Genomic DNA, 25,532 nt, shown 5'->3' with positions numbered 1-25,532 from the left:
GGCCATTTCATTCACAAGTCCTGGGAAAAATACCTTTAGGTTTAGACTTGTTTTGATGCAAAAGAGATTATGGAGCATACAACCTAAAGGTAGGTTCTAGTTCCTTTATGTGAGACATAGGATAGATTTACTACTTGGTCTCTAAAAGGGGTCTCTTGCTGTCCCAGTGATTGCCCTCGTGGAGGCAATATGGGGGCTTGTAGGCAATGAGATGGCACATGTACCAACTATTACCAGTCTAAGCACTCAGCGAAGAGTTGGGGTTTACACAAACTTAAACCTTGACTAACAGTCGTAAGGTAAGCTGCTAGTCCCCCACTTAACTTAAAGTTTGTGTGTGCTCTCAATAATCAAAGTATGTGATGCATGAGACAGTTCTATATAATGCATGAACAATGTGTAAAAATATTTAAAGCATATACGCATGAGACAGTTCTATATTTAACAATAAACACACGAAAACAAAAACAAATCAGACAAAAACAAAGCTTAGTCCACAAGGTCCCCAGTGGAGTCGCCATTCTGTCGCACGTGCGCGACGTCGCGGCGATCGTCCACCCACAAAATATAAATAATGGGGGATGGGGGGATATATATCTGGTCAATGTGGGGAGACAAGGAATTCGTTATCTCTTAGCAGTGAAAAATGGTGTGGGAGTCGCCACCTAGTATTTTGGTCACTAGGAACCCTAACTGGTCTCAGAGATCGGGTACGGGGACTGGTTGCGTAAAGGGAAGGTATTAGCACCCCAAATACGCCCTACCTAAGGTAAGCTGCATTGTTTATTTGTCTGATAAAATTCAAGGTCTCGTTGTGTTTCCTAGCTGTTGGTCAGTCTATGGTTCAAGAAAAGTCCTCCTCAATAAGAAGGTCCTTATCTCATCGGGTAAAACTTAACCGTTCTAATGTCTATGTAAAAAAACTATATTTTTAATATCAGGAATACATTTTATGTTTAAATTCGTAATCCCATATACTAAAATAAGACAAAAAGATTTTTTTAGAATTTTTGAAATATTGACCTAGTTCTCATGGCTTGAATAAACTGGTTATTAAAGCCAAAATGCATGCTAATACATATATTGTTTTGAAATTTATTTTGTTGTGTAAAAATATGATGTTATAATATTTATATATATATATTGGAGAGACTAGGCCGTATGCATGAAAACAAAACATTTTTTGTAATTATGTATTTTTTGATGTTTTGACGCAAAACGGGTATTTTAATACCGGATTTGTATCTTTACAGTATAAAAATACAAACCGATATTGATCAGAATACAGTAATAAAATTACAGAAAATCACATATTTTTGAAATAATTTTTGAAGAATTTTTGTTCGAACGGGCCAGACCCGGCCCAAAAGGAGACTGGGCCGAAATCGGCCCAAAATAAAACGGGCCTACTTTCCACAGGGCTGGACTCAGTCCAGCCCGAAACAACAGTAACCGGGTTACTGTACATGCACAGTGCATAACAAATGAATTATAATTATTTCCGCATAGTAACCAGTGAATTATAATTAGGTGGTCACTGTGCTCCACACAGTAACCACCTAATTATATTTCATTTGCTGCAGAACGTGAATTGCTCACGTTCTGCATGCAAATGAAGACGAACAAAAAATGGACAGAGGAGAGAAAGGATTACCTGACGGTGGCGTTGATGGTGACAGTGTTGTGGCAGCAATGGCTGTTTCAAACGGTGGAGAGAAAGAGACCTGCGAGAGAGGTTACTGTTCTTCTCTTTCCCTCTGTTATGCGTTGCTTCTTCTCTTTGATTCTTTTGTTCCCTCTGTCAACAATGTTCTTCCCTCTCTGCAGCGGCTTCGTGGAGGTGCTGGCGGCGGCGGCCTGGGGAGTGGCTTGGACGGTGGTCGACCTTTCTTCTTCTTCTTCTCTGTGTTTTTCTTCTGCTCTATTCTCCTCTGTTTCTGTTTTATTCTTTTCTCTCCTCTCTGCCTGTTTCTTTCCCTCTGTTTTTTCTCTGTTTTTTTCGTTTCTTCCCCTCTCTTCTGTCCGTTTCCTCCTCCCTCTTCTCGGTTTGTTCTCTCTCCTCTCCTCTCTCTCCTCCTGGTCCGTTTTACTCCAGTTTCTCTCCTCTCTTTCTCCTCTGTTCGCCCCTGTTTTGTCTTCTCCTTCTGTTGCTGATGGTGTTTTCTGCTGTCAACAATGTTCTTCCTTCTCTACAACGTCTTCGTGGAGGTGCTGGTGGCAGGGCATGACTGCGGCTGCTCCTCCTCCTGGTGTTGTTGCTGCTGCTGGGATGGAGGAGAAAATGAGGTCGGTCTGGGGCTCCGTTGACAGAGAAGGTTGTTTCGGGTGCAGGGAAGAAATGGCCGAGAGAGGGGAATGGCCAGGAGGGGGACTGTTTTTGGGTGCTCTCTCTCTTTCTCGTTCCAAAAACACGCCTCCCCTTTTAGTTTTCCAGCCCCCTCCCGTTCAACAAAACTCTCCTCGTTTTAAACTTCTTCCTCTCTCCGTTTCAAAAATTTTCCCCCCCCTTTTTCTGTTGTGTTGGGTGATATTTATAGAGCAAGTGGGTGTGGCTTTTGCTGTTGCGCATGGGAGTGGGTCTCGCGGCGGCTGGTCGGCCATTGGGTGCTACTGTCGAGGTTCGGCTCCAACGGCATGGAGCGCGGCGGGTAGAGGAACAGTGTCAAAACGACACTGTTCAAATTCTTTTTTTTTTTTTTTTATTATTATTATTATTATTATATATATTTTTTTATTTGTGGGGACCCAAAAATGGGTTACAACACACTTGATAGAATTATGCTTACAAAAAGATATTTTGCAATTTAAACCTTTAATTAGTGTTAGAACTTGAATCCTATTAAAGTTATTGGTGTCCGCAGATTAAACCAATACTTTTGTTGTAGAATAAAAGATACTACACACATAATATTATCCAAACTCTTAAAGAGGTATACAACTGTTTAGCACTATTATAACCATGTGCTAAAATCTTAATTTTTTTTCATGAATATTTACAAGAGAAAACCCTAACTGTTGTCAAAAGCGGCACCACTTTTATATTTATATAGGTGGAATTATACATGTCTTTATTATATTAGACATGGACTTTAAATTTCATTAAGAGCCTATGCTTATCCTCCTTTACGAAATAAAACACACTGAATACTATCAGAATAGGGACTCAAATTAATTATCAGTGTCCAATATATACAAAACAGTAACTTGTTATTACCCATTAATCTAAGAGATACGCTTCTTGTTGATCCGAAGTTGGGTTCCTATTACTAGTATCTTTAATAACGGGCTTCAACCTCATTCCATTAGTTGTTTTTCGTACCATGTCTCTAGATAGTCCTTTTGTGAGCGAATCCGCTAAATTATTCACAGACTTCACATAGACAATGGTGATTACACCATTTGTAATCAACTCTCGAATATATCTATGTTGAATTCTTATATGTCTTGACTTATCCTTGTAAATGTTACTATAAGCTCAAGACATAGTTGTTTCACTATCGCAGTATAAAGAAATAGCTGATATAGGTTGGGGCCACAACTTAATATCAAACAACATATTTCTTAGCTATTTTGTTTCTTTACCTGTAGTAGCCATATCAATAAATTCTGATTCCATGTTAGAATAAGAGATGCATGTTTGTTTCTTAGATGCCCAAGATATTGCACCTCCTGAGAAAATTCATCCTGATATGGACTTATTATCACCTGAACTAGTCATCCAACTTGCATCACTATATCCTTCCATCACATCTGGAAAATTAGAATAAAACAAGCTCAAATTGATCGTTCTTTTTAGATAATTAAAGACTCTTGCAATAGCCTTCCAATGATATGTATTTGACTTGCTTGTATATCTTGATAACTTGTATATAATAAAAGTTATATCTGGTCTTGTACAATGCATAACATACATAAGACTTCCAATTGCACTAGCATATTCTAGTCGTGCTATCGCTTTATCACAATAATCATTTAACTTCATGCTAGAGTCAAATAGGGTATATATTAGCCTCCTTTATATTGAGATGCTTAAACTTATCAAGCATTTTCTTAATATAATGTGACTGATTAAGTGCATAGCCACTACTATGTTTCTTAACTTTGATACCTAAAATTGTATTTACTTCATCGAGATCTTTCATTTTAAAGATAGAAGTGAGATACCTTTTGGTTTCAACTATTTCAATCATATTGGTGCTAAATATTAACATGTCATCTATAAAAAGACAAATAATCACACCAATTTTTTTTGTAAATTTGGAATACATACACTTATCAGCACCATTGTGATGAAAATCATTCAACAAAATTGTTTTGTCAAACTTTTCATGTCATTGTTTTGGAGCTTGTTTTAAATCATATAAAGACTTTACCAATTTACAAACCTTTTTTTCATTTCCAGGAAGTATAAAACCCTCAGATTGCTCCATATACACTTCCTCCTTTAAATCTTCATTTACAAAAGTTGTCTTTACATCCATTTGATGAACATATAATTTATAAATTGATGCCAATACAAATAAAACTCTAATTGATATAATTCTTGCCACCGGAGAATAAGTGTCAAAATAATCAACACCCTCCTTTTGAGTAAAACCTTTGGCAACTAATCTTGCCTTAAAGGTTTGTATAGAACCATTGGTATTGTATTTTCTTCTAGACATCCACTTACATCCTATTGGCTTAGAACCTGGAGGTAAATCTACTAGGACCCAAGTATTGTTAGATAATATTGAATTCATTTCATTATTTACTGCTTCTTTCAAAAAAACAGCATCCTTAGAAGACATAGCTTGACTTAATGTCTTTGGATCATCTTCCATATTTCGGATCATAGGTGTTATTTTCAATACTGTATTTCTATCACCTTCCACTAAAATTACAATTGAATCGGTAGAAATAAAATCTGTATCTATGTGTTTTTCCTTTCTAACTCTTTGAATTCTTTTAGGTTCACTTGAACCTATTATTTCTAGTTTTTTACATTTTTCATTTAACATTGAGCTAGGAGTCATTGCTTTTAGATTTGGTTCTTGCACATTTGAATCATTTATGAGTTTATATTAGATAAATTCAACATATATAGATTCAACAATCACATTAGTTTCTAAATCCAAAAGTCTATAACCTTTTGAATTTTGTGCATAGCCAACAAAAACAATCTTAAGACCTCTGGGTCCTAATTTTGTTCTTTGAGGATTAGAAACTTTATAAGAAGCTACACACCCCCACACTTTAAAATAATTCAAATTTGGTTTTCTACCGTTCCATGCTTTATAGGGAGAAACATTTAATTAATATATTTTTAGATAGTACTCTATTGTAAATATGACATGCAGTAAGTAAGGCTTCACCCCATAAATTATTTGGTAATTTAGCATTCAAAAGCATGACATTGACCAACTCAAATAATTGAGAATTCCTTTATACTTTAGGAAAGGCTTCTTTGTTATCTTTGCTTGAATACATACTTCATATTTGTTATTATTATCATGCTAATATGAAATATAACCATGCTCACACACACACACACACACACACACACACACACATATATATATATATATATATAAACTTAGATGTCCTAATCTAGCATACCAAAGAAGAGAAGTAGATTCAACCATCTAAGTTAAAATAACATTGATTTCATTAATATTGAACTTAAACATGCCATCACAAGAATAACTTTTTTTCCCCACAAACATCCCACTCTTAGTTATAATAACCTTATCAGACTCCAAAACAATATTGAACCCTTTCTTGCTCAAGAGACTAGCAGATACAAGGTTTTTTCTAATTTCAGGAAAATGAAACACATTGAGTAAAGACATTTTTTGTCCAGACGTAAAGTATAACTCAATAGTTCCTTTTCCAAAAACTTTGGTAGAATTATGGTTGCCCATCAAGACCTCTTCAGGTTTTTTCAATTCTTCATAAGTCTTGAACCATGCTTTGTTGTTGCAAACATGAACTGTTGCACCAGAATCCAACCACCAATCTGAAGTCTTTACAACATTAGTTGTCATATTTATTTCGGTAATCATTCCAATTTGAATGTTTGAAACCATGACAACTAACTCCCTGACTTTGTCTTTTTCAACCATATTCACTTTGAAAGAACCACCTTCCTTGTTGAAATTCTTGAATCTGCACTCTTTTATGTAGTGCCTTTTATTTCCATAATGGAAACAAACTCTATACTTCTTATTAGCATTTTATTTTTTCTTGAATTTGTTTCCTTTCTTTTGCACTTTCAGATTGTTTTGAGTCATTGTCAAACCAGTTTCAGTAATCAAATTCACTTTAGAATTTATTGCTTGCAATTCACGCATACGAGATTGAACCTGAATTTGCAAGTGTGTTTGAAATTGTTCAAAGGTATAATTGTTTGTAGAATGCAATATTTTTTTTCTATATTCATTCCAATATGGAGGAAGTTTTGATAAAACAACCCTTACCTGAAGTGAATCAAGAACTTTGATATCCAAATCATTAATTTTTTATATCAACATTTGAATTTCATGGACTTGATCCATGATTGGCATATTATCAGTAATCTCATACTCAAAAAAATTTAAAGTAAGAAAACGATCAAAACCTGATTTTTCCTGCTTGTAGTATGTCTCCAAGGCAGCCCAAATTTCTTTTGGCGACTTTAATTTGGAGAAGATGTCATAAAGTCGACTGATCAGAGTATTCAGTATATGCCCTCGACAAAGCACTTCATCTTCTTCACTTTTTAGCTTTGTAGTCTTAACAGTAGCAGATTCGTACCATCAAAATGATCTAGTTGAATTTTGACATCCTTAGCAACCCTAACATTGGAATTCATATTTGTCTCCATCAGAATAAACACCTTAAAATTGTTATGAATATTTAGGATGGAAACAAATATGGAGGTGGCTTAGAGGCGTGAAAATACTATCTTTAACGTGTTTATTTGTCTCATATAGAGACAATACCTCTAGGATACATCTAAGTCCTCTAAACCTCTAAAAGAATAAGAAGATAAGACCAACAAAAGAATATATGTTTTTTTTATTGTGTTTCTTTTCTGTACAGTAACATGCTTTTATAAACTTGAAACATAATGATGAAACACTATGATTGTTCATCAAACAATATGATTGTTGATGAAATAATATGATTGTTCATCAAACAGTATGACTATTCATGAAACAATATAAATGTTCGTATTAGGTTTCAAGTTCCAAATGCTATCTTTTGATATTATAAATATCCATTTAATAACATTAGAAAGCCAAATAGAAGAGTCTGTCTACCATAGCTTAATTTACTACACAATAGAAACTCACACTTAAAAATATTAGGAGGGAGTGTTTCTTTTCAATATGGGATATACATCTTTTCTTTCTTTATTCATTTATAAATTACACCAATAAGTTATAAATAGAAGAGAAGAAACAAAAGTGAGTAAATGCATATGCCATACGTGAAAAACTGACAGAATGGAGCTGTGTTCTTTGGATGCATGTGTTTTTTTACCAAATTTGACTCATTCCTTTAGATTCTGTACTCTCAATTAAATGACAATATTGCCCCTTCAACACACTAATATACCTTGTTGGGCAACCCCACAATTTAAATTTGTTTAACACTGGCACTGTGAGAAGGAGAGATTTTCACTTATTTCAATGCCAAAATGTTCAATATTTGATAATGAAAAGAGAGTTTTTAGGGTTTAATGTAAGTTCTTCTGTCTCTGTCTATTTATTTTTAATGCCTTATGTTTCCCATTTAGGGTTTAATGTAATTTTATCAATGGTAATGAATGGACATTATTATTTAGAAGTGGCAAATACTATTATTGTCTTATAAACTATGAGAAATACTCTTTTGTTTTCTTTTTTTAAATTTTTTTATGTACTAATATTAAAAATAAATTTTAAATAATAATAAAAATGTTATTTTAACACATTTCTAAATAAGAAATACTTTGAAAAACAACTTATTCCACACTTTTAAATAAACATTAAATGGTCTCTCACCTTTTTTATAACACACTTTTTTCTCATATATATATATATATATATATATATATATATATATATATAGGTCCTTCATTTGTTTAGCATGACCGACAAAATTTTTATTAGTGATAGATGCAATACTTCCCCTGGCTATATGTATACCATGCAAGAATCCAATTTTTTGGTTTAATATTATGTGATGCCGTCATTTGTTTAGTATGATTGCCTAAAACAATAATTTTATAGTTATAAAAACCTTGTAAAAATACATAGCAAAAAAAAAAAAAAAAACTTTTGTGCTTTCATATTGAATAATGGAGGGAGAAAGGGTAGAGAAATACTCACAGGTCATATTGAATAATGGAACAATATTTGTGCTTTCATTATTCAGTATATCACCTTAAATACTTCATCTAATGTCTATGCAAACTTTTTCAAAAAGAAATTTATTATATTTTCTCTAATTATATCCCAACATTAATTAGAAATGACAAAAACATTTCCATCATTACATCACATTCATTATTTCCTCATTAATATTCAGTTCTTTTACCTTCTTTGGAGTCATCACTTGATTTTTTATAGATAGAATTGAATCACAATTAATATCATCATTAACTTAGTTAAATACATCCAAAACGCATAATCAAACAACAAATCAAAAACTTTCATACAAAAATTCATATCATATGTACCTTTTGTAACTCATCCTCCAGACCCTATAATAAGTTATTGATTCCAATCTTATCACACAGAAAAAATTAGTTTCTAGTAGCTTTATACTCTTGAGATCATCATACAATGGTGTGGATCCCAACAATTTAATGTTCATAATTTATAAGGTATTTTCTTTATTTTTATGAGATATTTTGTTATGTATATAATTAACAATTATAATTTCTTCTTCTTATAAGTTTTGAGATGCTCTCGAACTTATCAATGTAACATTTATTATTTCTTTTAATATTTGATTATTTTGTTCTCCAATACCATTTTATTTAAGTGATAAATAATGTAGTTTAATGAATAATACCATTTTGTAAGCAAAACCCACCAAAAGATCCTTTTTATTCTCCATTTCTGTCTTTTAGTATTCTTGTAATGTTTAATATTTCAAGAGCTTTATCTTTATTTTTAAACAAAAAAGGTACAACAATCCCTTGCATGATCGTATATGTAAAGTAATCTAATTTTTTTCTCACATTTAGCTACATAAATTTTAAATCATCAATATATGAGTGAATTAAAACAAATAGGTATAACAATCTCATGTTCAATCATATATATAAAAGTAATGTAATATTTGTTGTCGTCTTTAGTCGCATGAATTTTAAATCACCAATATCTGAGTAAATTTGTATCCATTTATGGCTCGCTTTAATATTTTTTTCTACTTAAATATTTCTCATACTCATATATTTCTCATGTTCATTTATGGCATATTATAATATATTTTTTTAACTCAATTATTTCTCAAGCCTATTTATGACAAATTAAAATATTTTTCTAACTCAAATACTTCTCTTGCCTTTTTATGACACATTACAATATTTTTTCAACTCAAATACTTATATTGCCCTTTTATGGCACATTATAATAGTTTTTCAACTTAAATATTTTTCATGCCGATTTATATCACATTCCAGTTTTTTTCTAACTCAAATATTTCTCATGCTCATTTATGACAAATTATAATAATTTTTATTTAAATATTTTTCTGTCTATCTATGACACATTTCAATATTTTTTTCAACTCAAATATTTCTCACACCTATTCTGGCAAATTATAATAATTTTTCAATTTAAATATTTTTTATATCTATTTATAGCTCATTCCAATTTTTTTCTAACTCGAACATTTATCACGTCCATTTCTAATCATAATATTAGATTTCTTAAAATGTTTCAAGTTTTATAATGTTGGACAAAATATATAATAATAATCAACATTTGTTTTATTGGAATATCATATAAATGTTTTTTTTTTTTTAAATGTAGGATAGCGTAGGAAAAAGTAACTTTTCGACTAAAAAAATTGTACACATTCTGACTTTTTATTGGAGGAATGAACTTTTAATAAATGAAAAGTAGAACAGGGCAAATCAAAGCCCTTCCGTGATTTCCGGAATATCAATCTGTTATCGTGCGATAGTCCACCATCAATTTAATTTAATGAATTTAGAATTGTCGGTACTTTTTTTTTAAAGTAACTTTTTTTAAAATTATATTTTTTTAATATTAATTTTTTATTTTTAACATGAATATATTAAAATTATTAAAATCATTAATTTAATAAAATATATTCTTAAAACAAATCTAAAAACAAAAATTACCGTTCTCCCCGTAATCAATCTAGCTAAGTGGTAATAGTCAAGAGATCACTGCTGCCGAGTGATTGAAGTGACCACAAAGAAAAGTAGTTTTGATATCTCCATCACTGCCACCAAGTGTCATCATTTTACCGGTCTGTTGAGGTCCAAATAGAAATTGCATTAATAATACTCCTTTTTTTCCCCTTTTAATTAAAAGAAATAACACTTGGAATGCCCTTATTAGCACAAGTGGGAAAGAAAAAGCCTTCAAGAAGTGGAAAGAAAGGTATTTATCTTAGTACTTCTTAACAATGGTGGCGATAGCTAGCGACGGAGAGAAGAGACAGCCCCAGTTCAACCACCGCACCCGCTCCTTTCTTTCTCCTAAAGAGGCCAGACACCAACTCCACCATCCTCTAAAGTATAAGTGAGGAAACTATCTCGTCATAATTAAGGAACAGTCACAAGCTTTGCCATACAATTCTTTGGTATCTTCTAATTAATGTGTGGAAGAGTGGGGACTCAGTGGTAGCAAATAGCAAGACATAAAGAGAAGAATCGGAGCGTGTGAAGACAAAAGAAATACAAGGTGGAACCCAAAGAAAGATCTAGCTGGGAATTTGCTTCTACCTTTAAGCATTTTAAACGAACTTCAATGGCTCCTCTGCCTCTCCTACCTTTATAAAAAAACAAACTTCCCTGAGATATATCATCGCCTGCAGAAGAAGCCAAAGAACAGATAGAGAGATCCCTGTGTCCTTTCCTGTAGGTTTAAAAAGAACGAAGTCACCTTACCAACTTCCTACCAGCCCACCAAGAACCACCGAATAACACCATCAATGTTGCTTGGAAATTCCATATGCACCACCAAAAAGTTCTTCCAAAAAACCGTACAAAGGTTCAAGTCTTTTCTTTCTGGTGATCATTACCAAAAGCTACCAAAAACTCCTGCTCGCAATAATCCTCGCCCTCCTTTCACTGGTGGCAGTGACATGAAGGCCCAAACAAATTTCATCAACAATAAAGACTCGGACAACTTGTACAACGACTTCACCGGCAGGCGGGACGACAAAGATAAAGAGAAACCAAAGAGAGACGAGAAGAAGACAGCATCAGCCCCGTCGTCTTCGTCAGCAAAACAAGAAAGAGATCAGGACCAAAACTCAGGTTTCATGAATTTATCAAAGGCAACCGCTGTGAAGAATTATCAGTACTTACAAAGGAGAGATCAGGACTATACAACCGATGATCCTAACAATGAAATCAAGAGTTCTTATGCTAGGAAAAGATCACCACTACTGGATGACAACTCAAGTTCTAAGCACATTACATGTGAGGGAAGGAGTTTCTTGGTGGCACAGAAGTTAAAGGAGCTAGAGATGATGGATGTTAGCAACGTAGAACATGTATTAGATGTCGAAGAAGTTCTTCATTACTATTCACGCCTTACATGTCCAGCCTATCTTGACATTGTTGACAAGTTTTTCATGGATATGTATGCAGAATTCATTGCTCCACCTGCGAATCCACGCAGTGTCAATTCGAGGCCAAGGTTGCGTTCGGTCAGGTGATCGACTCTATATATCCCGGAGAAAAAAGATAATCGAGGCCTGGCAATATTTCATGTTGTCACATTTGTTTTCAGATTTGTTGTATTTACAATTTTTTTTTCTTGATAATTGTATTTCTCTACGATCATAAATCTGTGCCCGAGGAGAAGGACACCAATTTTTGTTATGTGTACTCAGTTTATCGTTTACCCATTCAACTGACCTACCCTTCCTTGAAAATCATTTCCTTTCAATATTATAACCATGGATATCGTTGTTATTGACCAAACCCCATCACTGTGAGCCTAGGCTGAATTCTTTGTTTGTTTCTTTGGTTCCTTCGATATGATTTCTTATATCATAGACAATAGTGGGTGAATAATGTGAGATCTGCTCTCCTTTGGTGTTATTTGTGGCAGAGGATATTTAGGTTAACAAAAAGTGTAAATAGAGATAAAAGGAGTCTTTATTTTATTCTAAAGGTAACGACGATATCCAAGACTGATCTTGCAAAAATTTCATGATATTTTAAAACTTGTGCTTTAATGCCATATGCGTTTATTATTTCGTCAAAAACTAGCCCAATTCTAGAAATTAAGTGATTTTTCAAATTCCAGATTAAGAAAAAGCTTAATTCCTCTTTATTTTTTTTAATCAATTACCAATATTGATAATTCGGCAAAAATACCATTTGAATTCATTAAAAAAAATAAAAATAAAGACCTCTATTAATATTTAATGGGCCTATGTGGGGTTGACGTAACCCAGCCCAAATTTGCTTACTTGAAAAGACGGGAAAAAAGAAGGTAAGTTTTCAACATCTAGAAAAAAAAAAAAAAAAAAAGTTATTATGACCATCTTGTAGTTAGGCTATTTTTCCTTTGCATGATTTGGCATGTAATGAAATATAATGTTTAAGTTGGTATATTTTAAAATTATATATTGCTTTTTTTTTAGGTTTAATAATAAGTTTATTAATCGCATTAGAACTTGGTTTAAATCAAAAGACATATGAGACTGAGATACTCAAATTTTAAAAAACTCAATCTTAGTTGTTTTAAATTAAAAAAAATATTTTGTTATTTATTTTTTAAACTTAAAGTAAATGGATTGACGATGAGCCATTATTATTTTGAATGTTGAAAAGTAATTATCTTATGAACGATTTTATTTTTCTAATTTTTTATTTAGAACTTCTTCTAAATTTTCACTCCTTTAAATGATATCTGTGATTCCGTCAGTACGAACAAAAAAATGTTTTGGGCTAGCCCAATCAACCATTTGAAAGAGAAGAGTTGTTTTTGTTTGTCCTAATGGGCAAGGTGAGGTTTCAACCTCAGGTCCATTAAGGATTGGTGCCTTTAAACTCTTTACTAGGCTGGGCCTTAAACCCAATGGAGCCCAAATTCGTTAATTAAGTCCATACTTAATTAAAAAAAAGCATATACTGATTAAGAATAAATAATATATGCTTGTGGTCAAGAATAAAAATGAAAGTAAATAAACAATAATCTAGTATTAATTTCAAAAAATGGAGGGAAATGCACAGAAATTAAAAAAACAAATCCTCTTCTATAAATTATTTACTCCGGAGAGGGACCAAATTGTCATTAGCTAATTATAGTTGAAAAATGATTTATATAAAAACCACAATTAACATCAATGCATGGTTGAAATTTCTCCATCCTAAGGGACAATGACCTCCGGATTGTTATGGACAGGTGTCACTTCATAGTTCTCTCGTCGACTCAGCCCACTTCTGTCCCTTAAAATTAGACTTATCAATTAATAAAATAATATATTCCAATAAAAAAAAAAAGGAGAGGAGGGGAAATACTGAAATAGGGAGAAGAAAGGAAAGGAATTAAGGTTATGTTTGTTTCTTGAAATTTACTTTTTGGAAAACCACTTTTTAAACTTTCTCGTGTTTGTTTGCCATTAGAAAAGTTGGTCAACGGAAAACACTTTCCAGTCAAAGAAAAATTTGGTTTAGTTTCCAGGAAAGTGTTTTCCCTTTTGGCTGTGTTTGTTTTCCGGAAAGTGGTTTCCGGGAAACCACTTTCCAAACTTTCCTGTGTTTGTTTACCATTAGAAAAGTTGGTCAACGGAAAACACTTTCCAGTCAAAGGAAAATTTGGCTTGGTTTTCAGGAAAGTGTTTTCCTGGAAAATTTGGGCGGAAAACACTTTCCTGAAGTTGTGAAAAATTTAGAAATGTCATTATTTGCTGATTATATCAAATTTGATCCTCAAACTTTTGATTGCTATATATAATTTGTTTTGTATATTTATTTTTCAATTCCATCTCTTAAAAATTAATTTTTATATTAATTTTGGTCCTTATTTTTATAATTGCTATTTGCTTTTTTCTTATTATTTTTTTGTTGAATTTTTTTATCTATCAAATTTGGTCCTCATTCTTTTGATTGTTACTTATTTTATTTGAAATAATTTATGAAATGTTAATTATTATTATTTTAATTTATTCACCTTTCATTTTTTTTAATTTTTTAGATTTGATCTCTATTATTTTGATTATTATTTATTTTATTTGAGATAATTTATGAAATTATATTTTTTTTCAATTTCATTCTCATTCAACTTTTTAATTTGTAAGATTTGTTCCTCATTATTTTAATAAACTTGAGAAAAATAAAACATTAATAAGTTATTTTCCAGCTTATTTTCCATGACATAACCAAACACTGGAAAATGTTTTTCAACTTATTTTCCATTACACTATCAAATATTGGAAAATATTTTCTTGGAATTCACTTTCCCGGAATTCACTTTCCTCGGAATTCACTTTCTAAAAAAAACTACTTTCCAATAAACAAACGGGGACAGTATATTCCCTATTCTGAACAGCTGCTGCATTGACATGTGTGCACAGTAGCGATGGGCTCAACGTCATTCATCGTATGATTGGGTGCACCAGAGGAGCACCATATTGGAGCTCAGTGGGAATGAGGTCTAGCCTCCCTCGTGATCGTGACTCGTGAGAACTGAAATACACTTTTTCTATGAATAAAATAAAACGAGTGATTCATTGGGATGCTAACACGTGCCCCTCTCAACTCTTACACTTTCCACGTGGGTTCAGAAGACGAGGACGGGTCCCCACTCAAAAGTGAAAAGACAAAAGGTGGAGGGAGCGAGATGCTCCTTTACATTGCCCCACAGATGAGGGATGGTGGGGCCCACACCTCTCCTTTCTATTATTGTCATGTTATGATGGATTCCACTCCCTTTGGAGTTGCTCTCTCTTGCGCCACGCGTCTTGTGTAAACTTCCAAAAATGGGATTCGGTCACTTGGGCCCCGCAGGATCAGCTCTTCCTGTTACTCACTCGTCATCAATAATGACCCGTAGATTTCCTAAAAGAGTGACAACTTTCTATTGGATCAGTGTTATTGCTAATATAGTTTTGACTCAGCTTTTTTTTTAATTAAGATGGAGTAGTAGTTATTTTTTAATATATTTTTTTATTTGAAAATATATTAAAATATTATTTTTTATTTTTTAAAATTTATTTTTTATAATAATATATCAAAACATTCTAAAAATATTTAAAAAAATTAATTTAAAGTATTTCCTGGCCTCAAAAACAAATGGGGGCTAACTGCTTGTCCCTTACCAGTAATTGGTTGTAAACTTTCAAAAAAATATTATATCTTCAAAATTATTATTTGTTGAATGTGTAGAAAATTAAGCTCAAGCAACTTAAATACTAGTAAAATAAATCTCCTAGAAGAGTTGGGATCTTTTTATCTCTGAATTGTTTTAGATAAAAGATAAAAAAAAACAATTGTGAGGTTGTGTATAATTATTGTGTTTAATCACAGAGAATACGTAGGATTTAGTAAGAGAAAGAAGATCATTTTACCTTAGGATTTAAGAGTGTTTATATAACATTGAATTAACGTGAGTGAGTTTATGCAGATGGTATGATATTTAATGTGCTTGTTACCTATAGTTTTGAACTACTTGAAAACATAAGCTTAGAGTAACGACGAATCATTGTAAAACATATATATGTTCTTAGTCTTGGAGGTCAAATATTATTGATGACAATCATTAGACTAATCGATGCAACAACATGTGGCTAAAAGATGTTCCTTTATTTAATGCATGTTTTAAATTGTGATACATAATGTTTTTCAAAAGTGGTTTTTATTTAAAAATATATTAAAATATTTTTTTTAATTTTTTAACATTAATAAATCAAAATCATCTAAAAACATTAAAAAAAAAGCAATAATTTGATACTTTTTCAAGACAAACACACTTTTTAAAAACATATAAAAATAAAAGCTATCACACTCTCAAATAATACTTTAAAGCATGTATTGTTCTTGGATTTAATTAGGGTTGCCCCCGTCTAACAAAGGTATGATAATATGCATGAGGTCCCATTCATACTCATAAGTTGGGTGTTCCCTTCAAGCGGAAGGCCCTCTAGTATGTAGTGGAGCTGATAATTCTTCTTATGTATATGTCATTAGGCAAAAACTCACCTCTATCAATAATTATATTTCCACCTCTCCAATACCAATAGGAGCTTTTTCTTTTTTTAATAGTGATTAAATAGGTGCATATGCGTTTTTCTCTCGATTTCATGATTTTAAATCTTAGAACTATCAATTAAAGAGATTTATTTCATGTAAATGTATTGTATCAAAATAAGATAAAATCCTTAAAATTGCCTCAAAATAGATTAATTTCAATCTTAAAATTATTAGTATGAGGGATTTATTTTCTAAAATTACCCCAAAGAGTTGTCTTTATTCTTTAAGAACATGTTTAAAGAGTTTGAAAATTGTCATAATGGACATCTCATCGAGCTATATGTAAAAAACGTTTTAATTAAATAAATAAATAAAAGTATCCATCTAGTTTTATAGTAATTATAAATTCCAACTGGTCTTTTAGAGATTATAGGTAATGGGTTGGTTACATTAAAGAGAAGATGAAAATTACCCTTAAATATTGTATCTAATATAAATTGCTTCATGTTTATAGTTTATGATAAAAGATACCTATTATGTTTCCATGCTAAATATTTGTTTAATATATGTGTTTTTGTTTTTACATCTAAACAAATAATTATTATGACCTAAAGCAATGATATAGGAACTTGACATAATAATAAGATCTAGTCCTCACTTTTAGAATATAGGTGTTGGATCCGAAAGAATAATAAATGATAAATTAAACTTTAAACTCATTTCTCTTGATTATGCCTAAAATAGACTTGAAGTACTTCACTAACTCAATGGGTCTTTATGGAGTTACATTCACATAATCCAAGTCGGTTCACAATGGTAGGGTGGGATGTATGGCATGACATGTGAAAAAAATAACCAAGTAATATTTTTAAGAAAGTGTATGTATTATTTTATGAAAATAGCAAAGTCTTAATTTCTAGATAACATAACTCTTTAAAAGGATAAAAAAACAAAACAAGATTTTTTTTATTTTTCTAAAAAAGCACAACAATCTCAACTTCTAAGGGCAGAAACTTTTTAAAGGTTTTATTGTATTCGGGTCAATTTTTTGTTTTTTTTAAAAAACTCTTATTTATATATTTTTAAAACAACAATGCATTGTTTTAACCACGAAACTCAACTTCTCCATGACATAATTTTTTTAAGGATTTTACTAGTCGATGATGATCATCACACAAAGATAAAAAAAAAATTTATATAATCACACTATTTTAAAAATTAAAGCACAAACCCATAATTCACAAACAAATACATTCTCACGTATAAATCAATCAGATACTATAAATTAGAGTTTTTAAATCCGGCCCGGTGGTCGACTCTGCTCAAGACCTGGATTCCGGGTTTTGACTAAGTCGTCAGGGTCAATTTCATTTTAAAAAAAATCAAAATGACAGTGTTTTAGTAAAAAAAAAAACAAAAATCAATGGGTTGCAACCGGGTTTTTGACCGGGTCTTGCCGGGTCACTCTGGGTTTTGACTTCCTCTGTTTTTTCTTAAACCTGACCCGGCTCCAGTCCCGGATCGGCCGAGTCACTCCGAGTTCTAACTTCCTCTGTTTTTTAAACCTGGCCCAACTCCAGCCCTGGATCAGCCGGGTCTCGGGTCGACCTGCCGGATTTCAAAACTATGCTATAAACAAATCAATATGGGAAAATATAATACAACATAAGAAATCAAATACATATGGAAATTAATCAAACAAATGAATGAATGCATGGGGATTCGACCTCTCAAAAGGAGAATCCTCTCCTTTTTTTTTTTTTTTTTTTTTTGTCTCTTCCCTATAGTGCTTTTTTAGTCTCTTTTTTTTGTAGTCTTTTTTGTGTGCCCATATGTATGTCTATTTATATGGTTTTGGGCTCCTCTCCAAACAGGAAAACCTATAATTAAAAAATAATATTAAATCTTTGTATTATTTTTTTCCTGAATCAGGATCTCTCTATGATTTTTAAATTTTGCTTAATTCTCTTATTTATTTTGTTTTATTTTTTTGTCTTCTATTATATTTTTTAGTCCCTGGTTATTTTTTATTTTTTGTCTTTAATTTCATTCCCTAAATTTCATTTATTTTTATTAATTTTTTATTTTGAAATAAAATAAATGAAAGTGCTTAAAATTACAAATAATGAAAATTGACTAAATCTTATTAAAATATATTTTGAAAAACTTTACATTTTTGAATACACACGAAAAAGATTGGGATAAAAAATGGGTTATGAAAAATGAATAAGATAACTTTTTTTGTTTGGTTAACGATGATTAATTTGTTTAAAATCTCATAAAAAAACAACTCAGTCTCAATAACAGATCTGAAGAACACCACTAGGATAAATCATAAAACGATAAATATTACAACCCATCAAGTGGCACGAGATAGGCACGTGAGGAGAGTGTTTTGAAGTGGGTGAGGAAGCAGACGGACAGGCAGCAAAGGCAGACAAGGAAACAAAACGTGCCACCTCAAGAAGGGCAAGAGTACAGAAAACTGAAGGGCCTACCATATTAACGAGAGTGGTTCGCAACCGTGTGACGGTCCCTGCTAGCCAGCTCCAATGAGCCACGAGTCAAATTAAAATGGGACTCTCTCAATTTGACTTTCGTTGCCAATAGCACGAGGGCTTGGCACAGTACTTTCTTAATGGTTAAGGCTGCTTTGACCCCTCCCAACTTCCACTTGGCATGATGTGATCGGTTTATAACAATATTTTAAGGCCGACCTTTAACCGCCTGGAGCCCTGGACACGTCCCTGTATTGTGTCCTCGTTTTTCTTCCGTTCTTGGATCATCTTGGACATCAAGTTTAACTGCACCACTCACTTCCATCAGAGGCCTTTTTTTTTTTTTTTTATCAAATATCATATTTAGAGGTTCATGGAATTCTTATTTTCAAGTTCTGGATCGAGATTTTAATCATCAATTGAAGCTGAATCTTTTTTTTTTAAGAAACATTGCTCACCGGAGATAATGAAACAGTATGAAAAATAATATCCTTCAGTTTTTTTTAGGTAATATAATCTTTTCAGATGACCTATTAGATATTAAAAACCAGACTAGGGGTATAGTTGTTTTTTCCCTTTTTTTAGCATTAGCATGATAAAATAACATAATTATTCCCAGAATAAAAAAAATTTTAAAACCTACAGGAGAAGGGGTAAATAAGTTTTTTTTGTTCTTAATGTACAGAGAATTGACAAGAATGCTCTGAGAGTAAAAAATATATATTTAACCTAAGGGGCCTTAAGGTATTTTTACATTGATTTTTTGTAATTGTTGGGGGTAATTAAGGGCATATATGTCCTTTTGTATTAAATAAATATTATTTAATTTTAAGAACTCATGAGAAGCGCCCGCGCATTTTGAGCAATGCGTATATTGTCTCCTGATGGCAAAATATGCTCTTTTGTCATGTTGTTGGACACGTCGTCATGTCATCTTCCTCTTAGTGTGATATGTGTTAACAATAGTTGGGTGATTTCTCATCCATTGACCTTTTTCTTTTTTTTTTTCTCTTTTGTTCTCTCTCCTACTAAAAAATACATATTGGTCTTTTTTACTTTTAGTATTTCAACTTCAATCTTGATTCTTTTTAGTTTTAGTTTTTGTCCTTGGCCTTTTTGTTTAAGTTATTTTCAATTTAATCATCAATTCTAATTTGTAATACATAATGTCTTTCAACTTGATCCTTCTTCTTTTAATTTCTAATTTTCCTGTGGCCTTTTTACCAAGGTTTTAGTGGTTTTCAATTTTATCTTTCCATTTTATTTTTCAATTCAAGTTTATGATGTTATGTTTTTTTCTAATTTGATCCTTATTCTTTTGATTTTTTTGTTCTATTCTTATTTTTTTTTGTTTTCAATTTAACCCTTCAATCAAAGAATTGCTATTTCACTCTAATTTATTTTTTATTTTGATTTTCGCCCTTATTCTTTTAACTGCTATTTTGTTTTTTGTTTTAGGTCTTTTCACGTAATTGATTTTTTCTCTGATTTCATCCTTTAGCATTTGATTTGTTGAGGATTGAATTAATTAGTTTTTTAATATATAATGCTTTCGATCTAATGAAACATGTCACAAGTTTTAAAAGTTATTTATCGTATAGTTTTCAAACCTAACTCGAGTCAAGTCACTGGTAACGAGTTTTGACTGGGTTTTCTAGGGGTAAATGAGCTGCAAGTCAACCTGGTTTTTTGACCGTGTCATTTCTCCTTCTATTATTATTGAAACCCAAAATAATAATCTACTAGGTTATTCTAATATCATTATCTAGACCATAGATTTTACGGGTTAACCCGAGTTGACTCGCCTCTTATTATCTAGGTTTCTTATTTATCGCGCAACCTTGGTTTTACTTGAGCCAGTTTTTTGTCTCTGTTTTTATGCAATTATATTCAAAGGTTCCCCCCCCCCCCCTCAAATTACCAAGGTTAGTTTTTTTAATTTTATCTAGTTATTATTGTTACTAATTTTTTTATCTTCTCATTCAAATAAACTGACATATTCAATCAGGTCATGGCTATAACTCAAGTAATTTCATTTGCTTATTTCTTTTAAAATCATAGGTGGCACCTAGACATCGCTTTTTACGCAAAAAAAAAAGATCTCGTGGTGAAGCGCGTGCCAATAGCTAGTGTTGTCTAAAGAAAAAACATGTTTATTTAACTATCAAACTAATCTTTCAAATTTGTATTATGTTCTAATTGAAAGCAAAAGTTTTGTTAAAATTCCTTTTTCCTTAATAAAAAAAATTTCATATTAATTTTTTTGATTTTTGTTTTCTATTTTTATAAAATAAGAGAAAAATAAATGGAAAATGAATATAAAATTGAGGGATGGACCAAGTTATAAATGTATTTTAAGATACAGAGATTAAATATATAGTTTTTAAAACTAGTTAATTAATTTTGTTAATCTAGAGGAACAAAGTTTAAGCCAAAATTGATTTCTGACCCTGTGTAATAGTGTCAAATAAATTTACTAACCATGAATATTACCAAAAGACTCAAATACAATATATATTTGTATGTGCAATTCTGCGAATTAAATTAAGAAATTACTTTTAGTTGCTCATCTATGTTTGATCCAAAGTTAGAATATTACCCCATACCCAGCTCTTAAGCAAGAAAAAAAACTGATGGTTTCATAATGTGAGTAAAACTATTTGTAAGTGAAATTGTAAATCAAAATTGAAAAGCTGAGTAAAAACAAGGAAAAATATTCATATTGGTTAAAGTCACTTACACCTTGTTTATGTGCTGAATTGTTTTTTTCTTTAGACATATTATTAATATATTATTGTTTATATATAAATAATAAAGTATTGCACCGTTTTAATTGCTTATGGAAAATGTTTTCTGCTCTTTTAAATAAATAAAAATATATTTTTTTCCTTTTAAAATTTATATTTTTCTTTAATAAGAAAGTGGGTTTTATTGATCAATTTTCTACAATATAGTCAAACATAAAAAAAAATCAAGGAAATACTTTTCAAAAAAACACTTTTAAGGAAACATACAAGCTACTATCTTCTTGTTGTCCAGGCTTTATGTATATAGATAACTTTTCTTTCAATTAAAGAGATCAATTTTCTTACGGTTATTTTTTTATTATTAGCATATTTTTTAAAAAATATTTGCAAAATAATATAAATGAAAAAAATAATAAAATAATATAGTTTATACATGTCATGATTGGAAAACATCATATTTATAGCTTATCACTATTCAGAATAGTGACATTTAATAAAAATATTAAATGAGTAGGAGAAAGAACAGAGAGAAAAGAAAGAAAAAAAAAAAAGATCCTTGAGACACACTGAAACTCCAATTATGACATCACCAATACCATAAAAAAATCAATAAGACAAATCTAACAACACAAAGAAAGATTATCAACAGTGATTCAAGTGGGCTATATTTGCTGCCCAAATGTTGCAGATGATTCATTTGTTTTTAGCGATAAGTATAACATACTTGGATTATTGTTGGTGACTCTAGTGGGCCACATTTGCTGTCCAAATATAGCAAATAATTAATTTGTTTTAGCGATAAGTGTGACATGCTTGGATTACTATTTGTGACTTTTCTTTGTATTATTTGATTTGCCTCATCAATATTTTTTTATCGATATTTTTTTATGATACTAATAGTACCCTAATCAAAATTTCAATTACAAACTATGCTATTTAATAATTTTTTTCAAACTGTGCTATTCGATCAATATTCTTAATTTACTTTACTATTATTTTTGAAAAAAACCTTTTTCTTACTAGCATTTCATATATGTTTATTCTTTGAGTGAATAACTAACAAACCTTCTCAATATTTTAATGTATATAGATTTGTATCTCACAAAAGTTTTACTAATATTCTTCCTTGAGTAGCAATGGATATACCAAAACAAATAATTTTATGTCCTGATTTAGATTAGCAATGGATAATAACAAAATTAAATAACTGTCTTTTTCATCCAAAAAAATAAAAAAAGAAGGAAAGCAGCAATATACCCAAAACGCAAAATTAATATAAAAGATAGAATCCAACATAAATCTTGTGAATAGCAGCTAAAAGCCACCTCCCAAAAGTGAAAATGGATAAGACGGTCGTGGCCTATCCTCCACTCCCGCCGCCATTTCTCCAAAATAGTTTATGTGGTCACCCCAATCACCACCATATCCTATCACAGTACTATTCCCTTGCGGCAACACTGCCACCGTTGCCCCAATCCCTGCACCCATTGAGCCTGTTGTAAATGGACTAGGTCCTGCCACGGCAAGACCATAGTTTACTTGATCTAACCATCCTATAGCGTTAATATCTGACTCATCAGGTGAGGGTGAAGATTGACAAAATTTATCTACATTAAAAACAGTTTCTGGTGAAGATATTACCCCTATAGAACCCTCTTCATGAACCACTTCAGACTTTATTATTGTTGAAGTACTTGAAATTGCCATGCCAGAAGGTGATGTCGCCGAAGAAGATATCATCAAACGTTGTTTCTTGTCTTTTATCTGCCTTGTACGTTCCTTTTCAAGAATCATACGAGGAAGGAGATCCGGGTCTTCAACAACTTTATAGATAAAAGCCATCATTTGTTGTGGACGTCTTTCCGTCGCCTCTAAACGCTTGTTCATGCCTTCAAGTTCTTGCTCTAAGGCCTTCTGTTCTTGCTTTAACCTTGCTATCTCCATAATTATATCTTCATCATCGAAGTCTTCACCTTTTATATTTACTTGCATATATGATGACCCTTTATTATTAGAACTATGCTTCCTGCGAACTATATTCTTCAGCAATTGCTTTTGCCCTCTAAGAAACCATTCGTTTGCAAATTCCCATCTATCTGGATCGACTTTTCTAAAACCCTGGCAATCATGAAACAAAGAAATGTAACATTAATTGATCGATCAATAACAGCACTGCTCTACACATATAAATATATTACACAGCAAGATTTGGTTACGATTACTACTCACATAGGTGTTCAACTGTCGAACAAAGCTAGAGAAGTTGTTGTGTTTGAAGTAAACAGGCAAAATCCTCTGAGAGAAATCTAAAGGGTCGATGACGATGAAACTGTTGTTTGCTCTGCCCCAGGAAATTAGAGAATCCGTTGTTGGATCACTGACCATCTGATAAATCTTCAAAACAAAGGGTGCTACGATGTTATTGTTGTTATTAGCCTCCATCATATAAAATTAACCAAGCACCGTGGATTAAAATTCTCCTTTCCTCTGTAATTCTCTCTTCTTCTTCTTTCTTTCTTTCTTCTCAAAGATTGAGAGGATGAGATACAAAGATGGCAAGAACTATTGTGATGGAGATGGCGTTGGCCTTTTTTCTCCAAGTGGGGAGACACCACCGTTAATATATAAATGGACGCATGTACTGTAACATGAGCTTTGGTGGGAGGGCAGAAATCCTAATGGCTGTGATATTTCTAGGGTCACGAGATGAGACCCACCCTTGCTCCGCTTTTATCATCTTATGCGACACGTCATGGTCCCTTATGGCTAGATATTTTCATTACAGAAGCCTTTCTCCACTCGCCGTACAGGCGCGTGTGGAACCTGCTCCCAACTCCCAACTTTTTGTAAGCGATTGGTGGAAGACGACCGCTCGGACGTTTATTAGGTGGTGTTTGGTAGGGAAACGTAACGTTAAGGGCAGATTGTGAAGATCGAAAGAGTAGGAGATGGAAAGCAGATGGGAAGATTGATTTATTTTTGATTTGGTGTGTATAACATAAATTTTTCTCTTCATCTCTGTTTGATCGTGGAGGAATTACAGAATAAAATGCTAGAAAAAAAAACTATTTTACCTTTGCAGCTTATAGACCTGTCCAAGTTATGTTTAAAATATGTTTTTTTGATATTTTTTCTATTTCAAGATCATACAAAATTACTTACTGATCTTATTTTTTAGTGAAAAGTTATATTTAATGTCTTAAATTTTATATTTCATACTAATAATTTTCTCCACAATGTTTTTTTCTTAATTCAATTTATATTTATTTAGATATTTTAGCAATAAATTAATATTATAAAAGTTATTTTAACATATCAACTAGTTTAATATAATTTTAAGTCTACAACTTAGCAATTAAAAACATCATATATAAAATATTAAATAAAATGACATGAAGAATTCATAAAAATACACAAAAAATTTTAAAATATATTATTGTATTTAAAATATAAATAAGTAAAGAATAGAATTGAAACGAAGTAAATCATTAAAAAAAAATAAAAAGCAACATAAGCCTGAACCGAGCCTGGGTATGATTATTGGTACGATTGTTTTTCCATTCGATGAAAATTTTTATATTTATTTTTACTTTAAATTATTTTTTATGATTTTAAAAATATTATTTTAATATATGTTTAAATAAAAAATACTTTAAAAAATAACAATTATCACAATTCTAAACACTACTTATGTGTAAAAGTAAAATTAAAAGTAATGTATTCTAAGTATCCTATAGTTTGATTTTTTTTAATTAATTATTTGAATATTGCATTTTGCAATTTAAACTTTGAAGGTAGTAACATTTACATTTTCAGGAGTTAGAGCAAAAAAAATCAATAATATATATATATATATATATATATATATATATATATATATATTTGCAAGATTGCCATTATATTTGAAATAATAACTAAATAGCATTT

The 25,532-nt window shown here is 31.4% G+C and overlaps 2 protein-coding genes across 2 annotated transcripts; one reads left to right on the top strand and one right to left on the bottom strand.

Moving 5' to 3' along the window:
- The first annotated feature begins 10,563 nt into the window (after window positions 1-10,563).
- Window positions 10,564-12,040, top strand: LOC7458763 (uncharacterized). The gene has a single exon (XM_002324953.4). The coding sequence runs from the start codon at window positions 11,143-11,145 to the stop codon at window positions 11,872-11,874; it is 732 nt and encodes a 243-aa protein (XP_002324989.1). The 5' UTR covers window positions 10,564-11,142; the 3' UTR covers window positions 11,875-12,040.
- Window positions 12,041-22,859: 10,819 nt separating this feature from the next.
- LOC7476280 (heat stress transcription factor C-1) lies at window positions 22,860-24,281 on the bottom strand. The gene is made up of 2 exons (XM_002324382.4): window positions 23,835-24,281; window positions 22,860-23,723 (listed from the first exon to the last, which is right to left on the bottom strand). Exons 1-2 carry the CDS (start codon window positions 24,048-24,050, stop codon window positions 22,920-22,922), a joined length of 1,020 nt encoding a protein of 339 aa, XP_002324418.2. The 5' UTR covers window positions 24,051-24,281; the 3' UTR covers window positions 22,860-22,919.
- Window positions 24,282-25,532: the final 1,251 nt, after the last annotated feature.

The sequence above is a fragment of the Populus trichocarpa genome, chromosome 18 (assembly GCF_000002775.5).
Source record: "Populus trichocarpa isolate Nisqually-1 chromosome 18, P.trichocarpa_v4.1, whole genome shotgun sequence".
NCBI lineage: Eukaryota > Viridiplantae > Streptophyta > Magnoliopsida > Malpighiales > Salicaceae > Populus > Populus trichocarpa.
The sequence above is the reverse complement of the archived record's forward strand: the minus strand, read 5'-3'. Positions and strand labels throughout refer to the sequence as shown.